Source organism: Salvelinus sp. IW2-2015, linkage group LG16, assembly GCF_002910315.2.
Source record: "Salvelinus sp. IW2-2015 linkage group LG16, ASM291031v2, whole genome shotgun sequence".
NCBI lineage: Eukaryota > Metazoa > Chordata > Actinopteri > Salmoniformes > Salmonidae > Salvelinus > Salvelinus sp. IW2-2015.
This window is the reverse complement of record NC_036856.1, coordinates 10,311,489-10,334,526: the sequence shown is the minus strand read 5'-3', so window position 1 is coordinate 10,334,526 and position 23,038 is coordinate 10,311,489. Positions and strand designations below refer to the sequence as shown.

General features: G+C 42.7%; 3 protein-coding genes across 8 annotated transcripts in view; all 3 read right to left on the bottom strand.

Moving 5' to 3' along the window:
* Positions 1 to 23,038, bottom strand: part of LOC111975565 (KN motif and ankyrin repeat domain-containing protein 3) — a 381,145-nt gene that overhangs the window by 259,011 nt on the left and 99,096 nt on the right. The window lies entirely within an intron of this gene.
* Positions 809 to 6,066, bottom strand: LOC111975925 (small conductance calcium-activated potassium channel protein 2-like). Its single transcript, XM_070447715.1, has 8 exons — positions 5,662 to 6,066; positions 5,424 to 5,519; positions 4,872 to 5,308; positions 4,483 to 4,624; positions 3,593 to 3,703; positions 1,625 to 1,752; positions 1,423 to 1,492; positions 809 to 1,311 (listed from the first exon to the last, which is right to left on the bottom strand). Exons 1-8 carry the CDS (start codon positions 6,064 to 6,066, stop codon positions 1,030 to 1,032), a joined length of 1,671 nt encoding a protein of 556 aa, XP_070303816.1. The 3' UTR covers positions 809 to 1,029.
* Positions 11,681 to 22,579, bottom strand: LOC111975547 (coiled-coil domain-containing protein 124). Of its 6 annotated transcripts, XM_070447512.1 has the most exons (7): positions 22,471 to 22,559; positions 16,521 to 16,650; positions 16,191 to 16,288; positions 15,759 to 15,942; positions 15,359 to 15,566; positions 15,149 to 15,254; positions 11,681 to 13,651 (listed from the first exon to the last, which is right to left on the bottom strand). In XM_070447512.1, exons 4-7 carry the CDS (start codon positions 15,915 to 15,917, stop codon positions 13,450 to 13,452), a joined length of 675 nt encoding a protein of 224 aa, XP_070303613.1. In that variant the 5' UTR covers positions 15,918 to 15,942; positions 16,191 to 16,288; positions 16,521 to 16,650; positions 22,471 to 22,559; the 3' UTR covers positions 11,681 to 13,449. The 6 variants fall into 6 exon arrangements, with proteins under 6 accessions (XP_070303613.1, XP_070303614.1, XP_023859649.1 ...); XM_070447513.1 differs by lacking the exon at positions 16,191 to 16,288; XM_024003881.2 differs by lacking the exons at positions 16,191 to 16,288; positions 16,521 to 16,650 and adding an exon at positions 21,171 to 21,235 and having other exon boundaries at positions 22,471 to 22,550.

Genomic DNA, 23,038 nt, shown 5'->3' with positions numbered 1-23,038 from the left:
ATCCCTGCAAGCAGGTATTGTCAATGTAAAACTTGCACAAGACCGTTTACAGAATTGTACATTTTTAAAGAATTGTAGCCTATTTATTCATTACTACATTTAGCTAACATTAGATAGTTAATCCAGAGATTAATATCTTTGCCTCAATTCAGCAGTCTCGTCCAGATCAAGGCATTTGTAGTTCTTTATAATAGCCACATTAGCAGCTAATTAGCGTTTAATTTTGGGGAGGTAAATACAGGCGACTATATTGATGTCACCTTGTCCTAGAGAGATTTACATGGTTAGCAAAATGTCACACCAGGGTAAGCCTGCATGAAACACAGCCCTAATTTTAAGTGTTTCTCAAATCCACTATGGGAAAAATTAATGGTGGAAAAAACAATTGGAACCATTTCCCTGTTTGACCACTAGGTTTTATGGGTATTATGATTCGTGGTACTCTCTTAGGCCAAGATTCAATCAGATCAGCGGTAACCCACATTTAGCTGACAAATGCATACATGGCTTTTCATTGCTTTTGTTAAGGCGGTGTCAGAGGTGTAATGTTAGACCTGTCAGATCTACAAGCGGCTCCTGGTGTTATCTATCGCGGACATTGCCATGGAATGAACTGAGTCGCATTAGTAGAAATTCCATGCAACCGTGTTACAAGTTCAAACACTGGAATGTGTGATGTAATATACACTGATTTAGTCTGATAAATCCTTGATATTTAATTTTACATTTTAAATGTAATTGTCATTATTTCTATGCACAAAAAATTACTTATTCTCTAAATGCCATGCCTAAATGCCACCGCAATTCAAGAATGGCCCAGGTACACAGACTGGCATTCCAGGATTTGGAAAACAACAAACCGGCCGCCCGCTACTTCTTTTGGTAAACGGCTGAGGGATGGGGCTGGAGAGGTATAACCATGCTCAAATTCATTGTCAGAGGATAGAATGCCCCTGTCCCTGGGGTAGTATGAAATACACTATTAAATAAATAATTTAAGGTCACAATAGTGGCAATGTGGCTAGGCTGTCAGCTGTAAGGTATGGTCTGTGGTGCAGTGGAAAGGGACCGTTGGCACCTAGCGGGAACCCAGTGAAGCTCAGATTCCGACGAGGCTTTCCGTACACGGTGGGCCAAGCAATCCAGGAAGTCCTTGTGCTGCTGTGTGACCGCCTGGGAGAGCAGGCTGGGTAGGGCCTGCAGATTGACTAGGATGGAGTCCAGTTTGTCGTCCAAACTACCAATCCTCCTATCCAGCTCCTCGCTGCGCAGCTGCAGGTCAGACACCAGGTCGTATATCATATTCTGAGTCTGTGGCGCAAAAACGGTGTGTCAAACTTGTGATCAGTGTTTAGAAAGAAATGTATACTTTAAATATGATGATAATGAAGGTGCTTAATGAAGATGATCATGAAGGTGCACCTTGGCTAGATCCACAAGTGTGTTAGCCTGGTCTGTGAGTTTCATCTGTTCCAGTTTGACTCTGCGCAGTCTAGGGGAAAGTGAAGTGGAAGTGAGTTATGGAGGGCAAAGGTAAGGGGTAAGTTGGGCTGCATAACATACTCACAGATATACACACATCAACTATTTATTTAACAATGGTTTGAAAAGGCACACTACTTACTGGTGAATGGCTTGCAGAAATTTCCGCTGATGTTTGCGTACCCTGGCGTGATCAATCTTCTTGACTAACTTGGTGTGTTTGTAGATAAGCCATGTCTCTCTGAGCACATTGGCAGCTGTGTTTTTCACCTGTAGGGAACATTCCAGAAAACAGAAATGTTTTGGTACAGTCCTATGATGGTAGCATGGGACTTGGGCCGGGATTCAAGCCGATCGCGCTTTGTCGGCAATAAACCTTTTAAAGAAAAAGCCATATCTCTGTCCAGTGTCTGTGTTCTTTTGCCCATCTTTATCTTTTATTTTTATTGGCCAGTCTGAGATATGGCTTTTTCTTTGCAACTCTGCCTAGAAGGCCAGCATCCCGGAGTCGCCTCTTCACTGTTGATGTTGAGACTGGTGTTTTGCGAGTACTATTTAATGAAGCTGCCAATTTGAGGACTTGTGAGGCGTCTGTTTCTCAATGTACTAATGTACTTGTCCTCTTGCTCAGTTGTGCACCYGGGCCTCACACTCCTCTTTCTATTCTGGTTAGAGCCAGTTTGCGCTGTAGTAGTACACAGTGTTGTCCCAGATCTTCAGTTTCTTGGCAATTTCTCGCATGGAATAGCCTTCATTTCTCAGAACAAGAATAGACTGACGAGTTTCCCGAAGGAAGTTATTTGTTTCTGGCCATTGTGAGCCTGTAATCGAACCCACAAATGCTGATGCTCCAGATACTCAACTAGTCTAAAGAAGGKCAGTTTTTTGTTGCTTCTTTAATTAACACTACAGTTTTCAGCTGTGCTAACATAATTGCAAAAGGCTTTTCTAATGATCAATTAGCCTTTTAAAATGATAAACTTGGATTAGTTAACACAACGTGCCATTTGAACACAGGAGTGATGGTTGCTGATAATGGGCCTCTGTATGCCTATGTCGATATTCCATAAAGAAATCAGCCYTTTCCAGCTACAATAGTCATTTACAACATTAACAATGTCTACACTGTATTTCTGATCAATTTGATGTTATTTTAATGGACAAAAAAAATGACATTTCTAAGTGACCCCAAACTTTTGAACGGTAGTGTATATAAAACATATACACACACAATACAATTCAAAAGTTGTCATGATTATGATCCAGGCCTACAGTTAATAACATGACAGCCAAACCCAGTGAGCACTGATTGACGCAGGACATCTATGGACGTTTATTATTGGTTGACATTTGGTTCATCCACCCTGGCCTTGGGTGTGTTTGAGCGGATCACTTTTGTAAAGTCGGTGACCATCACAGATTTAGTCTTGTCTGGATCGGCCTTGATTTGCCCAATAATACTAGTCTATGATTGGTCCAGATTTTAAAGACTGTCCTTGTTTGGGGGCAGAGCTCATTAGAATTATACTCAGTGTACTTTGCAAGGGTTCAGTTGCTGTAACTGTTACTGAYAATGTTGTTGTAGTTAGAATATTCTGTTGGTTGTGTCAGTAAACTTCAAACATGATCACTGACAGTTCTGAAGCTTTTGAAAAGTCTGACATAAGTGAAAGTGACAGATAGAAACAATAATGAGTAATCGATACTTTAATCTCCATTTTGCCCCATTTTGTTGTTTTATTGGGACATAACTTGGCATGGTGTTTTCTTCTTTGATATTTTGCCGTAGAAACAACAACCAAAATAGACGTATTTTCAACTTCTGTAAAAAGATGCCTTGATAATGTCTTAAAATACGTCTTTTAAACTTTCACTTAGAACTGAAAACTAAAGTGGCTTCAATGTCAGACAAAGACGCATCTTCAATGTCTTGTCAACAACATTTTGCTTACTGGGTTGCTGATTGGGGGGCATTTTCTTTATTTATAATGTCTCTTCATAAAACATTTTGATAATCCGAAACGTATCAGGTTAGGGTCATAAATCCAAGGGTTCAGTTTGGGTCAGGCCCAACATTTTGGAGCCATGAAGACCTCTAATGTCCACTTACTCGTTTATAGAGCTGAGTGTCCATCATAAAGTTGTGAACATGCTTCTCAGCTCTGGTCAACTCGGACTTCCTGGCAACTACAGCAACCACCAGTGCAGTGCAGCCAGCCCCCTGGGGAGAAAAGACAAAGGCAGTAATACTTTTTCATGAGTAAAAGTGTTGTCTTTATATTTTTATTTTACCTTTATTTGAAAAATATCTACAATATCTCATTAGATATTATTTATTCAATATAATAACACATGTAGCGTATATGTTTGTTTTGTTGCTGTTGCCAGTATGGTCAGTGTATCAGTATTATCACCATAGTTCATCCAACTACAAACCCGTTCTCGGATTACCCTGATCTGGTTCTGGGTACTAACTCCTAAACTTGGGATAGGGTTAACTATCAGGTATCATATTGAAATATTGAGTGTTTAGAGGGTCTACACCAGAAGTTAATGCTTATCTGTAGAAGGAAGGTATATTGTGTGTGCAATTAAGCTTGGAATGTACTGAGTGTAGGGAAAGTGGCAGGCATTGATAAGGGGAGAGAGCCATTGGATTAGTGATGAAGGGGGTCGAGGTAAGGTCAGGTCACGTTAAGGGAGAAAGAAAAGTTTATGGCCCGTATCACTTAAGTGTCCTGCCTAGCAGTAAAGATACAATGTTTGRACAGACGTGTCGGAGGAGACACCCTAGGAGGAAGGGTTACATATCAGTGTTTGTGTGAAAAGGTTTTTGTCTAATGCAGCTGTATCGATCCTCTGGGAAGAATAAACTTGGTTAAGCTTTCATAGTGTCCATAGAGTTTTTACTCTGAGAAATTTGAACTTAACACCTTAGAGCTGCCTCATCCTGAATGTCATAGATCTCTTTTGACACTTGCGGATGCATAGGAAACATACCATGATTCCAGTCAGTAGACACACACCCTTTCCACAGTAAGTGTGAGGGACCATGTCTCCATAACCAATGGAGAGAAAGGTGATAGAGATGAGCCACATGGCCCCGAGGAAGTTACTGGTCACTTCCTGTGTGTCATGATACCTGGAGGAACAAGAAATATACATGTATTATAATAAACACGTATCTCTTTTTTTACAGTATAACATCTTATACTGTATTCCATACATTTATGTATGCTTCATTATATATCAAGCAAAGAGGCATAGTAGAAGTCCATATCAACATCTTGAGCCAACCCTAATCAAGAGAGGCATTAATCTTACATAAGGATCTAATTCACTGAGAAATGTACTGGGTAGTAGTGATACAGTGTTGATGGAATGCCTACTGCGTCTGGGGCCTGTACCTCTCACATACACGCACCGTCCACGCCGCGATGATCCAACAAGAGACGCTGAAGACCAGCAGCACCGTGCCAGGGCAGATGGTCATGAGGGTCTTCATGACGAACCGCGTGTTGAAGTTGATCTTGTTGAGGGCGCCGATGCTTCGCGACGAGGCGTCCGTGAAAAGCTTGCTGTGCAGCAGCATGACYCGACCGATTAGGTAGAGCCTGAGGAACATGGGGATGGAGAGGACGAGGTCCACGTCGGCATTGGTCAATGAGGGTGTGTAGGTGAAGGTCAGCCGGGCTGTCCAGGTGAAGATGTACTGGCCCGGGATGGGGTGGATGGCACAGACCAGCAGCTCCAGCACAACCAGGAAGATCCGCTCATACGTCATAGCAATCCTCCAGTCATCAGCTGCATTGTCCACCATGAAGAGCTGTGTGTGTGTAGGTGTAATCAAAGGAGGGCAAACAAGGAGATTTAGATGCGGGGGAAAAGAGAGCAAGGGGAAAAACTGTAATAATGTTGAGATGGTGATGGTGGCATATCACCTGTATTTCCCGTGCATGGTACATCACAATGAGGCCGAGCAATACAGCAGTTGAAAGGCTGACAAGGCATTTCAGAGCAAATGAGTATGAGGATTCCTGCAGAGAAGATAGACAATTAAGATCCCCTCTTTTAAAATGTCTTGTCTTACCATTTCTCTAGGCCTCATATTCATGGTAGACCTCTAATTCTGCATGACATTATGACGGGTCAATCCACTGCACTTTAGACATTTCTTACCTTCGTGTAAACCCCCCAGGACAGTTCCGTCTCCGTCACCATGACAACAATCCCAAACATCCCAAAGATCAAGGCATAGTCGCTCAACTGTTTGCGCTTTCCAAATAGCGCTCTACGCTGGCCCAATCTGTAGCCAATGTCCTTAGTCCTCTTCTGTGGCGCGTCTCCTCCTCCCTCGCTGTTGGCCTTACTATTGTCCTCACTGAGGCCTTTTGAGAACACCTCCTCCAGGACGGACCTGTGGAGAGTCTGGAGGGGCTCTTGTCTCGCTGAGTCCAGCTCTGAAAGGTTGGGTGGCGAAGCTCCTAAGCTGCTCAGGGGTCTCCCAACATCCCCATTGTATTTAGCGCTTGTCACAACTGTGTCGGGTGGGAGTGGGCTACTGCTCTTGGACAGGGAAGGCATTGAACCAACATGGCCAACCTTTTTGGTATGAGGATGTACCTGTTGCTCCCCTTGTCGTTGCCCTTCTCCCTCTAGTTGATGGTTCTCCGGCCACCGCTGGCTACTGGAAGAGGAGTGAACACTGCTTTTGTCGCTAGTAGCCGGGAATGAATTCTTCACTCGTGGGCTGCTGCTGGATGGGTAGAGAGAACACTGATGGCATTTTAGGATGCTAAGATGGTCACAACAATGCTGCCTTTGAGGGTGTTGCTGTAGTTGCTGGTTTAAGTAAGGTTGTTGGCTTCCACAATGTACTCCACACTCATTGGCACAGCAGCTAGGTAAACCGTTTCCTAGCGTCCATTGGTGTTGTGTATCTAAGGGAAGTTGCTGTTGGTCCTGAGATTTAGACAAAACCAAGAGCTGCCTAACTTTACTTGACTCATTGCCATTCAGAGGTATATTGAGCGAAGGTTCTGTTTTTTCAGTAYTCGAGACTGGTGGTAGGTTATGCTCTTTAATCTTGAAATGATTATGGGTCTGCTGCTGCCATTGATTATACTCCTTCAGCCCGTCTTCTCCTCTGCATCGGGATGTGAAATTATCCTTCTCGTGATTGATAGTCTCTGTTGAGGGATCCTCTTGACTTGGTTTCTGCCTGAAAAACCGGGATGACGATGACACCAGGGAGTTCTGAGGATAGGAGTGGGTATACTGTAGAGAAGGAGGAGTTCCCTTCTTGGAGAATGTGGAGAGGCAGTCCTTCAAGAAGCCCTGCTTTGATTGTGGCTGGAAACCGGCCACCTCTGATCCATGTTTTGTACTAGGAGAATAGCAAACAGAGCCACAGTCCTCATCAGGACGTCCCACCGTGGTCCCATGCCACTCAGCCAACAGTGGGCTTTCACGCTGCAGTTCAAGAGTACCACCCACCTGGCTACAAAAGAGCAGGAGATCTTGATTGCTCAGTTTTGACAGTGTAGTTTTTAATGGTGTAGATTTCCGTGGTGGAGCGACTCCATTTGGTGTAGCCTGTGGCGGAGAAGTGGAAGTGGAAATGCTGCTATTGCTCTGCTCTGGTATTGACGTTTGGGGCTGGAGGGCAGTTCCAGAGTAGCGATACTGCATGACCTCAGGGGCTTTGTCTGGTAGGGACTGCCCTCGAGAGTTGCAGTGATCCGGGTCTTGGTCGTTGCAAGCGTCTCCTGTTGAATCGAGCCGACGCGTTGCATTGGTGGGTTTGACCAGAACCAGCCTCATAATGTATGATGATGATGATAATTATTTATTTCATTTCCTGTGTACTATGGCAGCTAAAAGCTGAATTGCAGTAACACATACAAGAAACCAAATTTCAATGAACCAAACGAGATACAAGAAGATCAATAGTCAGGGAGTTGAAGCAAGAATGGAGGTAGAACAGTCTGAGCGGTGGAGGGATGGGGGGAGCATTTTGGTCACAGCAAGGGAGGTCGGTGGTCATATCAGAGTCAGTCAGAGACCGGTCTGGAGCCTTTACCACACCTCGCTGTCCCCGACGTCCTCAGCCTCTCCTTATGGACTCTGTAAGTAGCTGACTAGCTACTCCTCCGTACTACCAATGTGTAGCACCGACTTGGGGGATGCCCCGGAATCCGATGGCAGCTTAACTTAATGTTAATTTATATTTAGTTGTTTTTAACTGTCTTTTTAATCAACATTTAGTTTTTGTTAGTTAACTAAGAATTGTTTATGAATTTTGAAAAAACGGTAATGCTGGCAACTTAATGGGAAAATCTTGTCACTTGTAACACTGTTTACATTGATGAACTGCAAAGACTTTGCTAGGAAGGAATCCAGATTCAAATGAAAATGTTTCGCATTTTCACCCCGACTGCTTACGTTGGTATAACCATGTGCAATAGCCAATGCATTGTTGATCATTATTGAAGAAAAAAAAATCAGATTCAGTCCATAATATTATTAATAACCTATTTCATCAGGTTATTCAGGTTGCRGCATCCATATTCATGGTGTATTACAGTCATCCAGCTAAAAGAGCGCTGGTTTCACACACAAATAATCTGTAAGAAAGCAGAGAAAACATGAAGGAATACTATACAAAGATATTGACACTACTCCCTCTTAAAAGCTGTAAAGTATCTGATCAATAAGACATAATTTTAAGTGAACTACATGCTCTACATTTTACGGCAAAAGCTAACAAAGATCCAAATCAAACATAGGACTTCTAACAGATAAAACATTTTTAGGAGACCTGTGTATAACTGTCTCCCAAAGTGAGACTGGAGAGCTCCTGTCAAAACCAGATGAGCCCCTCTGATAGGAATCTTCCTCAAACAGGGATATATAAATATATATAAACCTATATTGTCAACCATAACTGGGTTATCAATGTTGAATACACTATATCAAAAACCTTTGTGTGTACGCTAACCTTTGTCATTATTTAGCCTTGTGTATTTTCCAACTGAGCTTGTAGAATGTGGTGATGGTAAAACATCCACAGTACTACTTATTTTAGAAAATTATTAGAATCACATATTATTCAATTGATTTTACATTTCCGTCTAACAGTGTCCTAATGCACCGCAGATACTTGCCCCCGGGACAAGAAACCTAGCCTAATTTATCAAACGACTACATAATATTCAAGAAACTCCACAAGGAGCTGGTTAAATGCAGTTCACAATATTGTGCATTTAAACTGAACAGCTATCAGACCCTCTCTTTGCTTGCTTAACAAATGTGTCAATTGTATGACTTTAGGGAGAAAAAATCTCCCATTTATTACTTTTCTCTGCTCTATCGACACAAAGCATYAGAAATAACTGACTAGACCCCCGTAGCCCAGAGACTCTTACCTTATTCCTTCAGATACGTTTCTCTCACTCTCCTTGTAGAAAGCCACACACAACTTGGAGGTGATCTTGGCCAGTGCCGGGGCAGGGCACCGCTCGAAAGGCTTTTGAAGTGGGAGCCAGACAGCAGACTTCCTAGTGCTCAACACTTGAGATAGGGCCGCTTTCCTTTGAAAGTGATCATTAGGATTCAAACTGAAGAAAGGGCAGCTGCTGGGCTTATTAAAGGCCTGGCATGCAAATGCAATGGGGGACAAAGCATTAGGTCTGTGTGGGATACAGAAAATGATGTGACATCAGATCTAAGCAATAAGGACCAATTCACACTTCACACATACATAAATGGACTCAAAGCAGGTCCATAGATAGCTAAAAGAACAGTTGGTTGTATGGGGAGTCGGTCGGTGCTTTCAAAGCAGAATAGTCAATTAGGGGTCAGAGAAACTTGTCATTGATGTTTCGTCGTTCAAAAGCCTACACAGAGCCTCTTATCTCCTCCGCCACAAGGAACATACAAAGCCTCTTTCTCATTCATCTTTCCTTGCATCCTCTCTCCTTTTAAAAACGCATTGGAGAAAAAGGTCTCGTGTAGGACCTTGGGTCTTCTTCTCKAATACGCTTGAGAAAGAGTTGAAGAAATAATATGCGTGGAATCATAAAGATAAACTGAGAAGGGGCCAAAGTTTCTTTAATCTGCACGTGAGTGAGATCACCTGAACATAATACATCACATTAGATCTGTCACACWCTAGACAACTGACTTGTTGTTCTCAATGTATGTTATATACCCTCCTGACACACAGGTTGTCATTCATTCTTGAATCATAAACAGGGGAWGTTTTTAGGTTTGTAATAGCAATCCAAGCTTTCTGCTCCAAACCAACTTCCCCATTTAAGGGGTGGTTGGGACACTTCAACATTTTTGTGGTAAAAGGTTCCCATARCCAGCACTCGCTGCCTGGCATTGTTTTAGAGAATAATAGCCTATATACAGCTATTATATACAGCTATTAATTAAGTGTCTATCGTATATTCAGTTGTCATAAATTATAGCACTTGCATCAGCCTATTGTCCAAAAGTGACATTGGCTTTTGCCATAGCAAGTAATCATAAAACATTGGATTTAATAACGCATTTGACAACATACAGTGCTTAATGTGGTCATTAGGCCATTTACTTATGTATACATAATTAAACCTATAGGCTTAATAAAAGTGTTATATTACGCTTCATGTAATTATTTACTATAGTTGAGGGCTTAATCACATTGGATACCAGGGATTGTCTCTCACCAACCAAGAGCGACTCTGAAGGTTCAAAAACATGTGGAGTTATGACATTTGAATGAACAATCATATATAAACTGAACAAAAATATAAACGCAACATGTAAAGTGTTGGTCCCATGTTTCATGAGCTGAAATAAAAAATAAAATGTTCCATACACACAAAAAGCTTATTTCTCTAAAAGGTGTGGCATATGAAGAAGCCGATTAAACAGCATAATCATTACACTGATGCACATTGTGCTGGGGACAATAAAAGGCCACTCTAAAATGTGCACTTTTGTCACACAGCACAATGCCACAGATGTCTCAAGTTTTGGGGGAGCGTGCAATTGGCATGCTGACTGCAGGAATGTCCACCAGAGCTGTTGCCAGAGAATTGAATGTTAATTTCTCTACCATAAGCCYCCTCCGATGTCGTTTTAGAGAATTTGGCAGTACGTCTAACCGGCCTCACAACCGCAGACCACATGTATGGCATCGTGTGGGCGAGCGGTTTGATGTCAACGTCGTGAACCGAGTACCSCATGGTGGAGGCGGGGTTATGGTATGGGCAGGCATAAGCTACAGACAACYAACATAGTTGCATTTTATCAATGGCAATTTGACTGCACAGAGATAAAGTGACAAGATCATGAGGGCCAGATTTCGTGCCATTCATCTGCCGCCATCACCTCATGTTTCAGCATGATAATGCACAGCTCCATGTCGCAACAATCTGTGCACAATTCCTGGAAGCTGAAAATGTCCCAGTTCTTCCATGGCCTGCATACTCACCAGACATGTCACCCATTGAGTATGTTTTGGATGCTCTGGATCGACAGCTTGTTCTAGTTCCCACCAAAATCCAGCAACTCCGCACAGCCATTGAAGAGTGGGACAACATTCCACAGGCCACAATCAACAGCCTGATCAACTTTATGCGAAAGAGATGTGTCATGTTGTTTAAGGTAAATGGTGGTCACACTAGATACTGACTGGTTTTCTGAGCCATGCCCCTACCTTTTTTTAAGGTATCTGTGACCAACAAATGCATATCTGTATTCCCAGTCATGTGAATTCCATAGATTAGGGCCTAATACATTTATTTCAATTGACTAATTTCCTTATATGAACTCTAACTCAGTAAAATCTTTGAAATTGTTGCATTTATATTTTTGTTCAGTATAATTAAACTATCATTAATTCTGACACCCAGCTACTTTCAAAARGCCATTGAGGTGAAGCTATAAACATTTCCTGTTAGTAATACATCGTTACGCTCTTTCAAACTGGTGGCAGGCAAAGTTACAAAGACCACTGCGTGCTTGGTCAGCAGGCTACTGTTTGAATGTTGCTGTGCTTTAAAAAAACATTGTAAAGAAAGGCAGCACAGGACACTGTTATAAGCCAAATAAATAGTTGCCGAGCTTCAAAGGTCAATGTATATTGTGTTCAAGTGAATTGTAATATAAATGTGGCATAAATTAAAAACAAAAAGACAGTTGATTTAACAGCAAATATGGTAATGATATTTATTGGTCYTCCTCTCAGTTACAACTGTCATTTGAACTAAAAAGGAACTCTACCTATGCAGATTTACTTAGATAAGAGGGTTTTGACTATATATATATTCCACAGTAACTTCTTACACCTGTATGGTATTGGCATCTATAACAGTATTGTAGCAGAGTAAAAGGCATGCCTACACAATACTGTATTCTTGTATAAATGCCAACAGTCGATTCCACCTTATAAATATAAAATTGATAAGATATCTTATAGATCAGCAATTAACTAAATGGATGAGGATGTGAGCGTAGTCTACTGAGTGTCATCCAGTGGCATAGCATGAGAGTCAAATTCAGGAGCCACTGGGAACAAAAAGATGAATTCCAATTCCCTTCCTTTTTACTGTAAGTGTGCACTTGTTGACTCCATGTGTTTAAAAGCACTGGATTTGTGCACGTATTCCTTACACCAGTCTATTCATTTTAAATCTATGTAAGGGAGTGAACATGTGTGCACTTCAAATCAGAGTTTAGTCGCGTACAGATGACTTGTTTCTAGCTCCAGCAGTGCAGTAAATGCCTGTCTGGACTTGGGGAGGAGAAGGACAGAGAACCAGAACACAGCTTAACACTTTCAGTATCCTCTTCAGATGGAAACCTGGCTGAAAACGAGCACTAATGTAAGGCATGCACACGGCTGAAAGTCTATTTAAGTGGCGAAATGAGTGTAGATCAAAATGCAGTGAATTTTAAAAACCCACTTGTGCTAAATGATTGTGCTGTTGAAACAGAAGTGGTGGGTGTTAGGAGACACTTCTTAGCTGCAGCTCCTAAAACACGACTGACAAGAGATGTGGTGAGCTGTATGCTTTCAATAAATGAGACGGCCTTTCTACATAAACTTTCGAAAACATGAAGGTGAGAAAATGTTACGTAAACCCGCATTACATTTTTTTGGGGGGGGGGGGTATTTAGATTTACATGAATTTGAAATATTTTTTTGTAGTCTTTTCAAATTTCACTTACAAAAAAGCGATAATCTCCATGCAATTCAATGTAACCTGAAAGCAGATGCAATATTAGGTCTGAATACTGCATGATACCAGGATTAGCAACAACAGTATTGATGTATTGAGTAGGTGCACCTAATAAGGCCTTGTTAGGATGGGGAACAGGTGCCACATGACACTTTATCATAGGGAAAGGGGTTGTCATTTCCAGTGGTGCTCAAAATGGCAGTTCATAACAAGCCAGTATTCTTACAAGTCAACAACTGGCTCTGGTCGTGATATTTTCTTATGTGGGTTATTATTATCGTCATCGGGGGTTAATGGAGGCGACTACGATAGGCAAGAGTGCAGATCACATACCTGTAGTCTCATTCTCAGAAAGAATTAGATATGTTAGTGTATTGTGAACTGAAATAAATGACTTTAATCCCTTTTCAACATAAGTGCCAAAAACTGACKGTGGGAATAAAATCCATAAACTGCCGAGATGCTTCACAAGTGGACATGCACAGTAAAGTAAAATCATCAGGAACATTGGTTGGGGGAGGGGGTTTGCTTTTCCTTGTCAAATCGGAACGTAACAAGCGGAAGTCCCAAGGTCATTCCTTGCATCGGAGGTCCTTCCTAGGAAATGAGTGCAGCTTTTCCAGCAACACATTCATAAATGGGGGAATAATTATAGGTTGGTGGCATCTTKCATTGTAAGGTCCAATGTGCATAAGTAGACAGTTTTGTATTAGCTGCTGCTGGAGTTGGTTCACTTTGTGTTGTAGTTGGCAAAGCGCTGGTTCAAGGGGTTCTCTGGCGACTTCATCCACTCCTTTTTCAGCTGTTGCTTGAGCTGCGACAGCCGCATGTTGGGGTTCTCTTTTTTAAGAAGGGGCATGTTCAGATCCTCGAACGCAGCGAACGCTGCCTTCACCCTGCGCTCTGGGTGGCGGTCGAGCTCTTCAGCCGTGCTGGGAAAGAAACACACAAGAGGACGGGTTGAAATTTGGCTCTCGACTTCTCTCACTTTAGCTACTCTATGGACCCTCATACTTATGAAACCTGCCATGCCTGCTTCATCTTCTTGTATATAGCCTAGAGTATGAGAAGTAACTGATGTTATACAGTGCCTTCAGAAAGTATTCTCACCCGTTGACTTTTTCCACATTTTGTTGTGTTACAAAGTAGGATTAAAATGGATTCCATTTACATTTTTTGTTTACAATCTACACAAAATACTCTGTCAAAGTGGAAGAAAGTCTAAGAGCTTTGCACAGCTGGATTGCAAAACATTTGCCCATTATTCTTTTAAAAAATTGTTCAAGCTCTGTCAAGTTGGTTGTTGATCATTGCTAGACAGACATTTAAGTCTTTCCATAGACTTCCAAGCCAATTTAAGTCAAAACTGTAACTAGGCCACTCAAGAACATTCAATGTCGTCTTGGTAAGCCACTGCAGTGTATATTTGGCCTTGGGTTTTAAGTAATTGTCCTGCTGAAAAGGTGAATTTGTTGATTTTCCCCAAACAAAACACTTTGTATTCAGGACAAAAAGTTAATTTCTTTAATGCCTTATTGCAAACAGGATGCATGTTTTGGAATATTTTGTCATCTGTACAGGCTTACGTCTTTTCACGCTTTAATTTGGGTTAGTATTGTGGAGTAACTACAATGTTGATTCATCGTCAATTACCTCTCATCACAGCCATTAAACTAATGGTTTTAAAATCACCATTGGCCTCATGGTGAAATCCCTGAGCGGTTTCCTTCTTCTCCGGCAACCGAGTTAGGAAGGGTTCCTGTATCTTTGTAGTGACTGGGTGCATTGATACACCATCCAAAGTGTAATTAATAACTTCACCTTTCTCAAAGAGATATTAAATGTCAACTACCAATAGGTGCCCTTCTTTGCGAAACATTGGAAAACCTCCCTGTTCTTTGTGCTTGAATCTGTGCTTGAAATTCATTGCTCGACTGAGGGACCTTACAGATAATTGTATCTGTGTGGGGTATAGAGATTGGGTTGTCATTTAAAAATAATTTTAAACACTATTATTGCATACAGTGAGTCCATGCAAATTATGACTTATTAAACACATTTTTACTCCTGAACTTACTTAGACTTGCCATAACAAAAGGGTTGAATACGTATTGACTCAAGACATTTCAGATTTTCATTTTTAATGAATTTGTAAACATTTCTAAAAACACAATTCCACTTCGACGTGATGGGGTGTGTAGATCAGTGACACAAAATCTCAATCCAATACATTTTAAATTTAGACTAACAACAATATGTGAAAAAAAGCCAAGAATTGTTAAGACTTTCTGAAGGCGCACCAAACCCACTTTGTTGATAACGGTATGGTACACCAATGGAAAGGCTCCCCTGGTTCTCACCTGTAATCTTAACATTGTTACCCCCTACAAAAGCAACATTGAGAGGTTATGCTATACAGTATTCTGTACCTGAGCATGGCAATGGCATCCTCTATGGTTCTAGCCTCCACAACACCTTCCTCAGGAATGATGCGATTCACATTCTCCTCCAGGGGCGTCTCCAGGTGGCTCTTCTCTGTGGACACGAACATAGGAGAGGGAGACCATGAGAATAGAACAGAACCCGGAGAGGAAAGAGAGCCTGGTTAATGATTGAAGGTATATTGGTGAGGTCATTGCCTTTCTCTTTAGGTTGCTCCTGCTGTTGTAGCTGCTGCTCGACGCGCAGCGTCTCCTCAATCTGGGCCCGAGTCACTTTGCCTGCCACCACAGCAGCAGCAGCAGCCTCCTTGGCCTTGCCCTTAATCTTTGCAGCCTCCTCATCTAAGAGCCGCTGGTTCTCCTTCTTTCGCTCCAGGGCCTCAAGGCGCTTTTTCTCCTTGTCATCCTGCAGGTTCAGAGAGGGGACATTTAAAGTCAAGCCTAAATGATCAGGCCCACTTCAACATTCAGTCAATTCTAGAGTGTGGTGTCTGTACATACATAGCCAGATACTGGATTGTGATATAGCCCAATATAATACTACTGCAGACTATTTGACCCCATGTGAGAATAAGAAACGGAGTGCGAAAGGTCTCACCTTCCTCTGTTCTTTCTTCAGGACATGTTTGTCGTTCTCCTGCCATAGTGCATCCTCCAGCTCCTTCTTCTTGCGGGCGTCTTCCACTGCTTTGGCCTCTGCCTTGCGGACCTTGGCAGTGACCGCCTTGGAGTTCTCACCCTGGAACTTCTTCGGCATCCCTAAGACTAGGCCTATTCTTCAGCTGACAGAATCAATGTATTATTTTGACATTATGTTTTCGACGAACAACCTAACTATACATAGAGCCATTCTATCATAAACCAAACTAGGTGGCAAGTTGACTCACCATCGAATTGACACAGACAAAAATGCTCTGAAATCGGAATAGATAGCCAGAGTGAATTTACGAATGCACCCCCAGTAGCTAGCTAGCCAACTTTGGGAAAAGGAAAGGGGGATACCTAGTCAGTTGTCCAACAATGTATTCACCTGAAATGTGTCTTCTGCATTTAACCTCAGAGAGGTGCGGGGGATGCCTTAAATCGACATCAACGTCTTCGGGGCCCGGGGAACAGTGGGTTAACTGCCTTGCTCAGAGGCAGAACAACATATTTTTACCTTGTCAGCTCGGCGATTCGATCCAGTAACCTTTCCCAAAAATGGCAAAATGGCACCGAAGAACATGGCTGAAGTTTCACATTCTCCCAACCAATTGTGCTATTTTTTTATATTTTTTTTTAGTTTTGTGTACATAATGTTGCTGCTACCGTCTCTTATGACCGAAAAGAACTTCTGGACATCAGAAAAGCGAGTACTCACCGCGGACTGGAAGAAACTTTTTCCTCTAACGGGTCTGACGAGAAGGATATCCTGCTTTCATTGGAACAGGCCCAGATCCACACTTTTTGCGTGAAGACGCCGGAAAAGGGGACGCAGATCGGGGATCCTTCTGAGAATCAGGAGGCGAGCGAGTAAACTCCCAATGCCTTCCATTCTTGTTAACGTGCAATAATTGGAAAATAAAATTGATGACCTACTATTAAGATTATCCTACCAACGGGACATTAAAAACTGTAACATCTTATGTTTCACCGAGACGTGGCTGAACAAAGATACGGACAACATAGAGCTAGCYGGATTTTCCATGCACCGGCAAAACAGAGACGCTACCTCTGGTAAGACGAGGGGTGGGGGTGTGTGTCTTTTTGTCAATAACAGCTGGTGCGCGATGTCTAATATTAAAGAAGTCTCGAGGTATTGCTCGCCTGAGGTAGAGTACCTTATGATAAGCTTCCAACCAGAAGCCATGGATTACATGCAGCATCCGCATCGAGCTAAATGCTAGAGCAGCCGCTTTCAAGGAGTGGGAGACTAATCCGGACGCTTATAAGAAATCACACTATGCCCTCAGACATACCATCAAACAAGAAAAGCGTCAATACAGGATTAAAATTGAATTCTACTACACCGGCTCTGACGCTCGTCGGATGTGGCAGCACTTGAAAACTATTACGGACTACAAAGGGAAACCCAGACGCGAGCTGCCCAGTGATGCGAGCCTACCAGACGAGCTAAATGCCTTTTATGCTCGCTTCGAGGCAAGCAACACTGAAGCATGCATGAGAGCAACAGCTGTTCTGGATGACTGTGTGATAACACTCTTGGTAGCCGATGTGAACAAAACCTTTACAGGTCAATATTCACAAAGCCGCTGGGCCAGATGGAATACCAGGACGTGTACTCAAAGCATGCACGGACCAACTGTCAAGTGTCTTCACTGACATTTTCAACCTCTCCCTGACCTAGTCTGTAATGCCAACATGTTTCAAGCAGACCACCATAGTCCCTGTGCCCAAGGAAGCGAAGAACCTGCCTAAATGATTACCGACCCGTGGCACTCACATCGGTAGCCATGAAGTGCTTTGAAAGGCTGGTCATGGCTCACATCAACAGCATCCTCCCGGACACCCTAGACCGACTCCAATTCGCATACCGCCCCAAAAGATCCACAGATGACGCAATCTCAACCGCACTCCACACTGCCCTTTCTCACCTGGACAAAAGGAACACCTATTTGAGAATGCTGTTCATTGATTACAGCTCAGCATTCAACACCATAGTGCCCACGAAGCTCATCACTAAGCTAAGGACTCTGGGACTAAACACCTCCCTCTGCAACTGGATCCTGGACTTCCTGACGGGCCGCCCCCAGGTGGTAAGAGTAGGCAGCAACACGTCTGCCACGCTGATCCTTAACACTGGGGCCCCTCAGGGGTGTGTACTTAGTTCCCTCCTGTATTCCCTGTTCACCCACGACTGCATGGCCAAACGCGACCAACACCGTCATTAAGTTTGCTGACGACACAACAGTGGTAGGCCTGATCACCAACAACAATGAGACGGCCTATAGGGAGGTCAGAGAACTGGCAGTGTGGTGCCAGGACAACAACCTCTCCATCAATGTGAGCAAGACAAAGGAGCTGATCGTGGACTACAGGAAAAGGCGGGCCGAACATTAACATCGACGGGGCTGCAGTGGAGCAGGTCGAGAGTTTCAAGTTCCTTGGTGTCCACATCACCAACGAACTATCATGGTCCAAACATACCAAGACAGTCATGAAGAGGGCACGACAAAACCTTTTCCCCCCTCAGGAGACTGAAAAGATTTGGCATGGGTCCCCAGATCCTCAAATGTTTCTACATCAAGGGCATCCTGACCGGTTGCGTCACCGCCTGGTATTGCAACTGCTTGGCATCTGACCGTAAAGGCGCTACACAGAGGGTAGTTTTATGGGCTTTCCTCTGAACCACCCAGTACATCACTGGGGCCAAGCTTCCTGGACCAATATTTTTATTTTATTTTACCAGGCAAGTCAGTTAAGAACAAATTCTTATTTTCAATGACTGCCTAGGAACAGTGGGTTAACTGCCTTGTTCAGGGGCAGAACGACAGATTTGTACCTTGTCAGCTCGGGGATTCAATCTTGCAAACTTTCAGTTACTAGTCCAACACTCTAACCACTAGGCTACGCTGTCGCCCCATAAAATTGTCAGAGACTCCAGTCACCCAAGTTATAGACTGTTTTCTCTGCTACCGCACAGCAAGCGGTACCGGAGTGCCAAGTCTAGAACCAAAAGGCTTCTCAACAGCTTCTACCCCCAAGCCATAAGACTGCTGAACAATTCATAAAATCGCCACCGGACAAGTTACATTGACGACCCTCCCCCCTTTTGTACACTGCTGCTACTCACTGTTTGGTTGTTACCTATGGATAGTCACTTCACCCCCACCTACATGTACAGATTACCTCAACTAGCCTGTACCCCCGCACACTGACTCGGTACCGGTGCCCCCTGTATGTAGCATCGTTATTCTTATTGTGTTACTTTTTATTTTAGCCTACTTAGTAAATATTTTCTTCTTCTTGAACTGCACTGTTGGTTAATAGGGTATGTGGGACGCTAGCGTTCCACCTGGCCAACATCCAGTGAGATTGCAGAGCGCCAAATTCAAATACAGAAATAGTCATTATAAAAATTCAGAAAACAAAACATATTTTACATAGGTTTAAAGATTAACTTCTTGTGAATCCAACCAGTGTCAGATTTTTAAAATGCTTTATGGCGAAAGCATACCGTACGATTATTTTAGAACATAGCCCAGCAGACAAATCATTACAAACAGTAACGAGCCAAGTAGAAGAGTTACACAAGTCATAGAGATAAAATTAATCCCTTACCTTTGATGATCTTCATATGGTTGCACTCAGAAGACATTCATTTACTCAATAAATGTTCCTTTTGTTCGATAAAGTCTCTCTTTATATCCAAAAACCTCAGTTTTGTTTGAGCGTTTTCTTCAGTAATCCACAGGCTCAAACGCAGTCACAACAGGCAGACAAAAAATCCAAATTGTATCCGTAAAGTTCATAGAAACATGTCAAACGATGTTTATATTCAATCCTCAGGTTGTTTTTAGCCTAAATAATCTATAATATTTCAACCGGACAATAACGTCGTCAATATAAAAGGTAAACATGAAAGGCACTCTCTCGGTCGCGCGCATGAAAAAGCTCTGTGACACAGCAGGGTTCACTCATTCAGACTGCTCTTACTCCCTCATTTTTCAGAATACAAGCCTGAAACAATTTCTAAAGACTGTTGACATCTAGTGGAAGGCATAGGAACTGCAATTTGAGTCCTAAGTCAATGGATACTGTAATGGCATTGAATAGAAAACTACAAAACCAACAACAACAAAAACTTCCTGCATGGATTTCTCAGGTTTTCGCCTGCCAAATCAGTTCTGTTATACGCACAGACACTATTTTAACAGTTTTGGAAACTTTWGAGTGTTTTCTATCAAAATCTACCAGTTATATGCCTATCACATCTTCTGGGACCGAGTAGCAGGCAGTTTAATTTGGGCATGCTTTTCATCCAAAATTCTGAATGCTGCCCCCTACCCTAGAGAAGTTAAGGGCTTGTAAGTAAGCATTTCAAGGTAAAATCTACACTAGTTGTATTTGGCATATGTGGCAAATAAAGTTTGATTTGATTTTGGCCCAACGCTCTAACCACTTGGCCAGTTAGCTTGGGTGCTTGACTGCCGTTGTGAGGTCAGAACACTCCGATCAACCCTACTCCTCGGCCAGAGCGTTCAGAGTGTGAAACGCTCAGAGAGTTTACAAGCGCTCTCTGGCACTCCAGAGTGAATTTACGAACAATAGGGTCACTATGGCTATCTGCTCCGATTTCAGAACACTCATCTGAGTATGCGAGAGTGCAGAATAAGTGATGCATTTACGAACGCTCAACACCAGTTGATTATGGCTGGTGTCAGTAAACGGCAAAAAGGCATAATAAAATTGTTGCCAGCAGCGCAGTTAGTCGCCAACGCTCTGGATAACACGAAAACAGTCCAACCAGCACTGCTAGGGCGAGTAAAATGGTCAGAGTGAGATGTTCTCTTATTTGTCTGGAAGTAACGTAAACTCACTCACTTTTGTACATCGCCTTGGTCCGTACAATTGACCTTATTTTAGCGCCCCAAAAACGTAATACTTCCAGATCAACTGTAATGTCAATACCATTGTAAAGCACAATTTCTCCCCTTTCCAACAGAATTAATTACATGACCCCCACGCTGCCCGTTTCTGCATAATTCAACAAGGCAATGAGCTCCGTCGGGTCTTTAAAAAAATGGCGGGTGGGGAAGTGAAACTAATGCGTGATAGTGAGAAGGAGAGACGTGTGGGAAAATTGCTTTTTTTCACTCGATTTGTCCAACTTATCGCCTCTAAAATGTAAATAAAACACTATAAAGAGTTTATATAATGTGTCATTACATATCTATTTGAAGGTTTGTCGAATTTGAGTCGGGTTTTTAGGGCGGTGCTAAAGTGATCTTAGAAGTAAACAGCGGCTTTGAGAGTGATGATTGCATGCAATGATGACGCAAAAAATTACCGGGTATCCCCCCTTACCCCGTCACTGTCCATTTCTTGTTTTTAAACATGAGAGAAGTGCTGCACCTGGTGGAGAGATTGTAAGACAGAAATAGTTGCTTTATGCATGCTGTACGTTAAGACATGACACGTCACGATGTAACGGAGGGTCCGTTTTTTCAACTTTTCTCCAATACTATAGAGCCATTACCATGTCGATCAACGCTTGAATAGAAACGTAGTTCACACCCCCGATTTTGAAGTCAACACAGTCGCTACAGTCCCATTAGTTTTCTTTGTAGCCTCGTATGAATGTTGCGGTTGTGCACATTTGTACGGAATGGGGTGAGTTTACGTTAGCAAGCTAGGAGTAGGGTTGATCCGATCGTTCTGACCTCAACCGCAGTCAAGCACCCAAGCTAACTGGCTAACGTTGGCGAGCTTGTTTGCTACATCCAGACACAAATGAGAGAACACCTCACTGACTATTTTACTCGTCCTAGTAGAGCGGATTAGGTTGTTTTCATGTTATCCAGAGCGTTGGTGATTAACTCTGCAGTTGGCAACCATTTAATTACACTTTTTTTTTTAAAGAATGTACACATCGGCCATATTCAACGAGTGTTGAGCGTTCATAAATTCATAAGTTATTCTGCGCTCTGGCACACTCAGACGAGAGTGCTCTGAAATCGGAGAAGATAGCCAGAGTGAATTTACGAATGCGCCCATAGTTAGGCATCTGGCAACGTCACGGTGTTTGTGGCTCAGTTGGTAGAGCATGGCACTTGCAATGCCAGGGTTGTGGGTTCGAGTCTGACGGGGGACCAGTACGAAACGGTACAAAAATGTATCCACTCATTGATGTACATTCATACGAGGCTAAGTCGGTCTAGATAAGAGCATCTGCTAAAATGTAAACATGTAATCGGCTAGCAATGGCATGATGTTACACAATGGCTAGATGATATAGCTAGAAGCAGCTAGCCATCTTAGCTAGCAATGACATGTTACACACTGGCTAGTTGATATAGCTAGAAGCTCTCCATGTCAACTATAGCATGATAACGTTAACAAGCTAAGCCAAACGTTAGATACCTGAGTCACACGAGTTCTGTATTTACCCAACATATAAATACAACGGCTGGCCAACTTGCATAACGCGCTGTTTAGCTATAGAAGTTAGCTAGCTACTAAGCTAAAGTTAGCTAGCAAAGATGAACCAATTAAAGATTTCACAGAGTCTGAATTCGTGGCAATTGACTCTATTAACCAATGTAAAATATATATATATATATATGTTTGTGAAAAGAAAAGGGTCGTACCTGAGCGACAACAGGTTATTGTTGTTTCGAAAAGGCATCTGCCAGCCCCCCTTTCGTGACAATGACGCACAGCGATGACGTACTTCTTCTTCCATCGGGGTTAACGGCGGTTGGGATCCAATGTTAATGGTGCATTACCGCCACCAGCTGGACGGGGTGTTGAATAAGAAACTACAAACATATTGCGGGAAAGGGGGAAAACGTCATCATACAAAATAAAACACCAACTAAGAAAACCCGTCCCACTTCTTCAATCACAGTCCACTCCAAAATACATCCCTACACAGGCTCAGGGGCCTGTGATGGTGGTACATTCACCGACAGGAATTCTTGCATGGACTCGGCTGTGAAACCACAAAGACCAAAAAACGTTCAGTGGCATTCACAATGATTTCAATTTTCTTAGACTTCTCCACGTGTGCTGTACAGTTTATGCCCATTGCAATAAATAATACAAAGTCCACCTTTTAAAAATATATAATTTCACTGTCCCTCAGTTGATAAGAACTCTGGTCGTGGTAGCTCTACTACCATTGTGTCACGATCGTTGGAATAAATGGACCAAGGC

Bases quoted from the DNA above. Each gene is read 5' to 3' on its own strand.
- LOC111975547 (XM_024003879.1), bottom strand. From the start codon at position 15,917: ATGCCGAAGAAGTTCCAGGGTGAGAACTCCAAGGCGGTCACTGCCAAG. The intron at 15,567-15,758 runs GTGAGACCTTTC...CTGAACCTGCAG, and splicing joins TGAAGAAAGAACAGAGGAAG to GATGACAAGGAGAAAAAGCG. The intron at 13,652-15,148 runs GTACAGAATACT...TTTCTTTCCCAG, and splicing joins GATGCCATTGCCATGCTCAG to CACGGCTGAAGAGCTCGACC.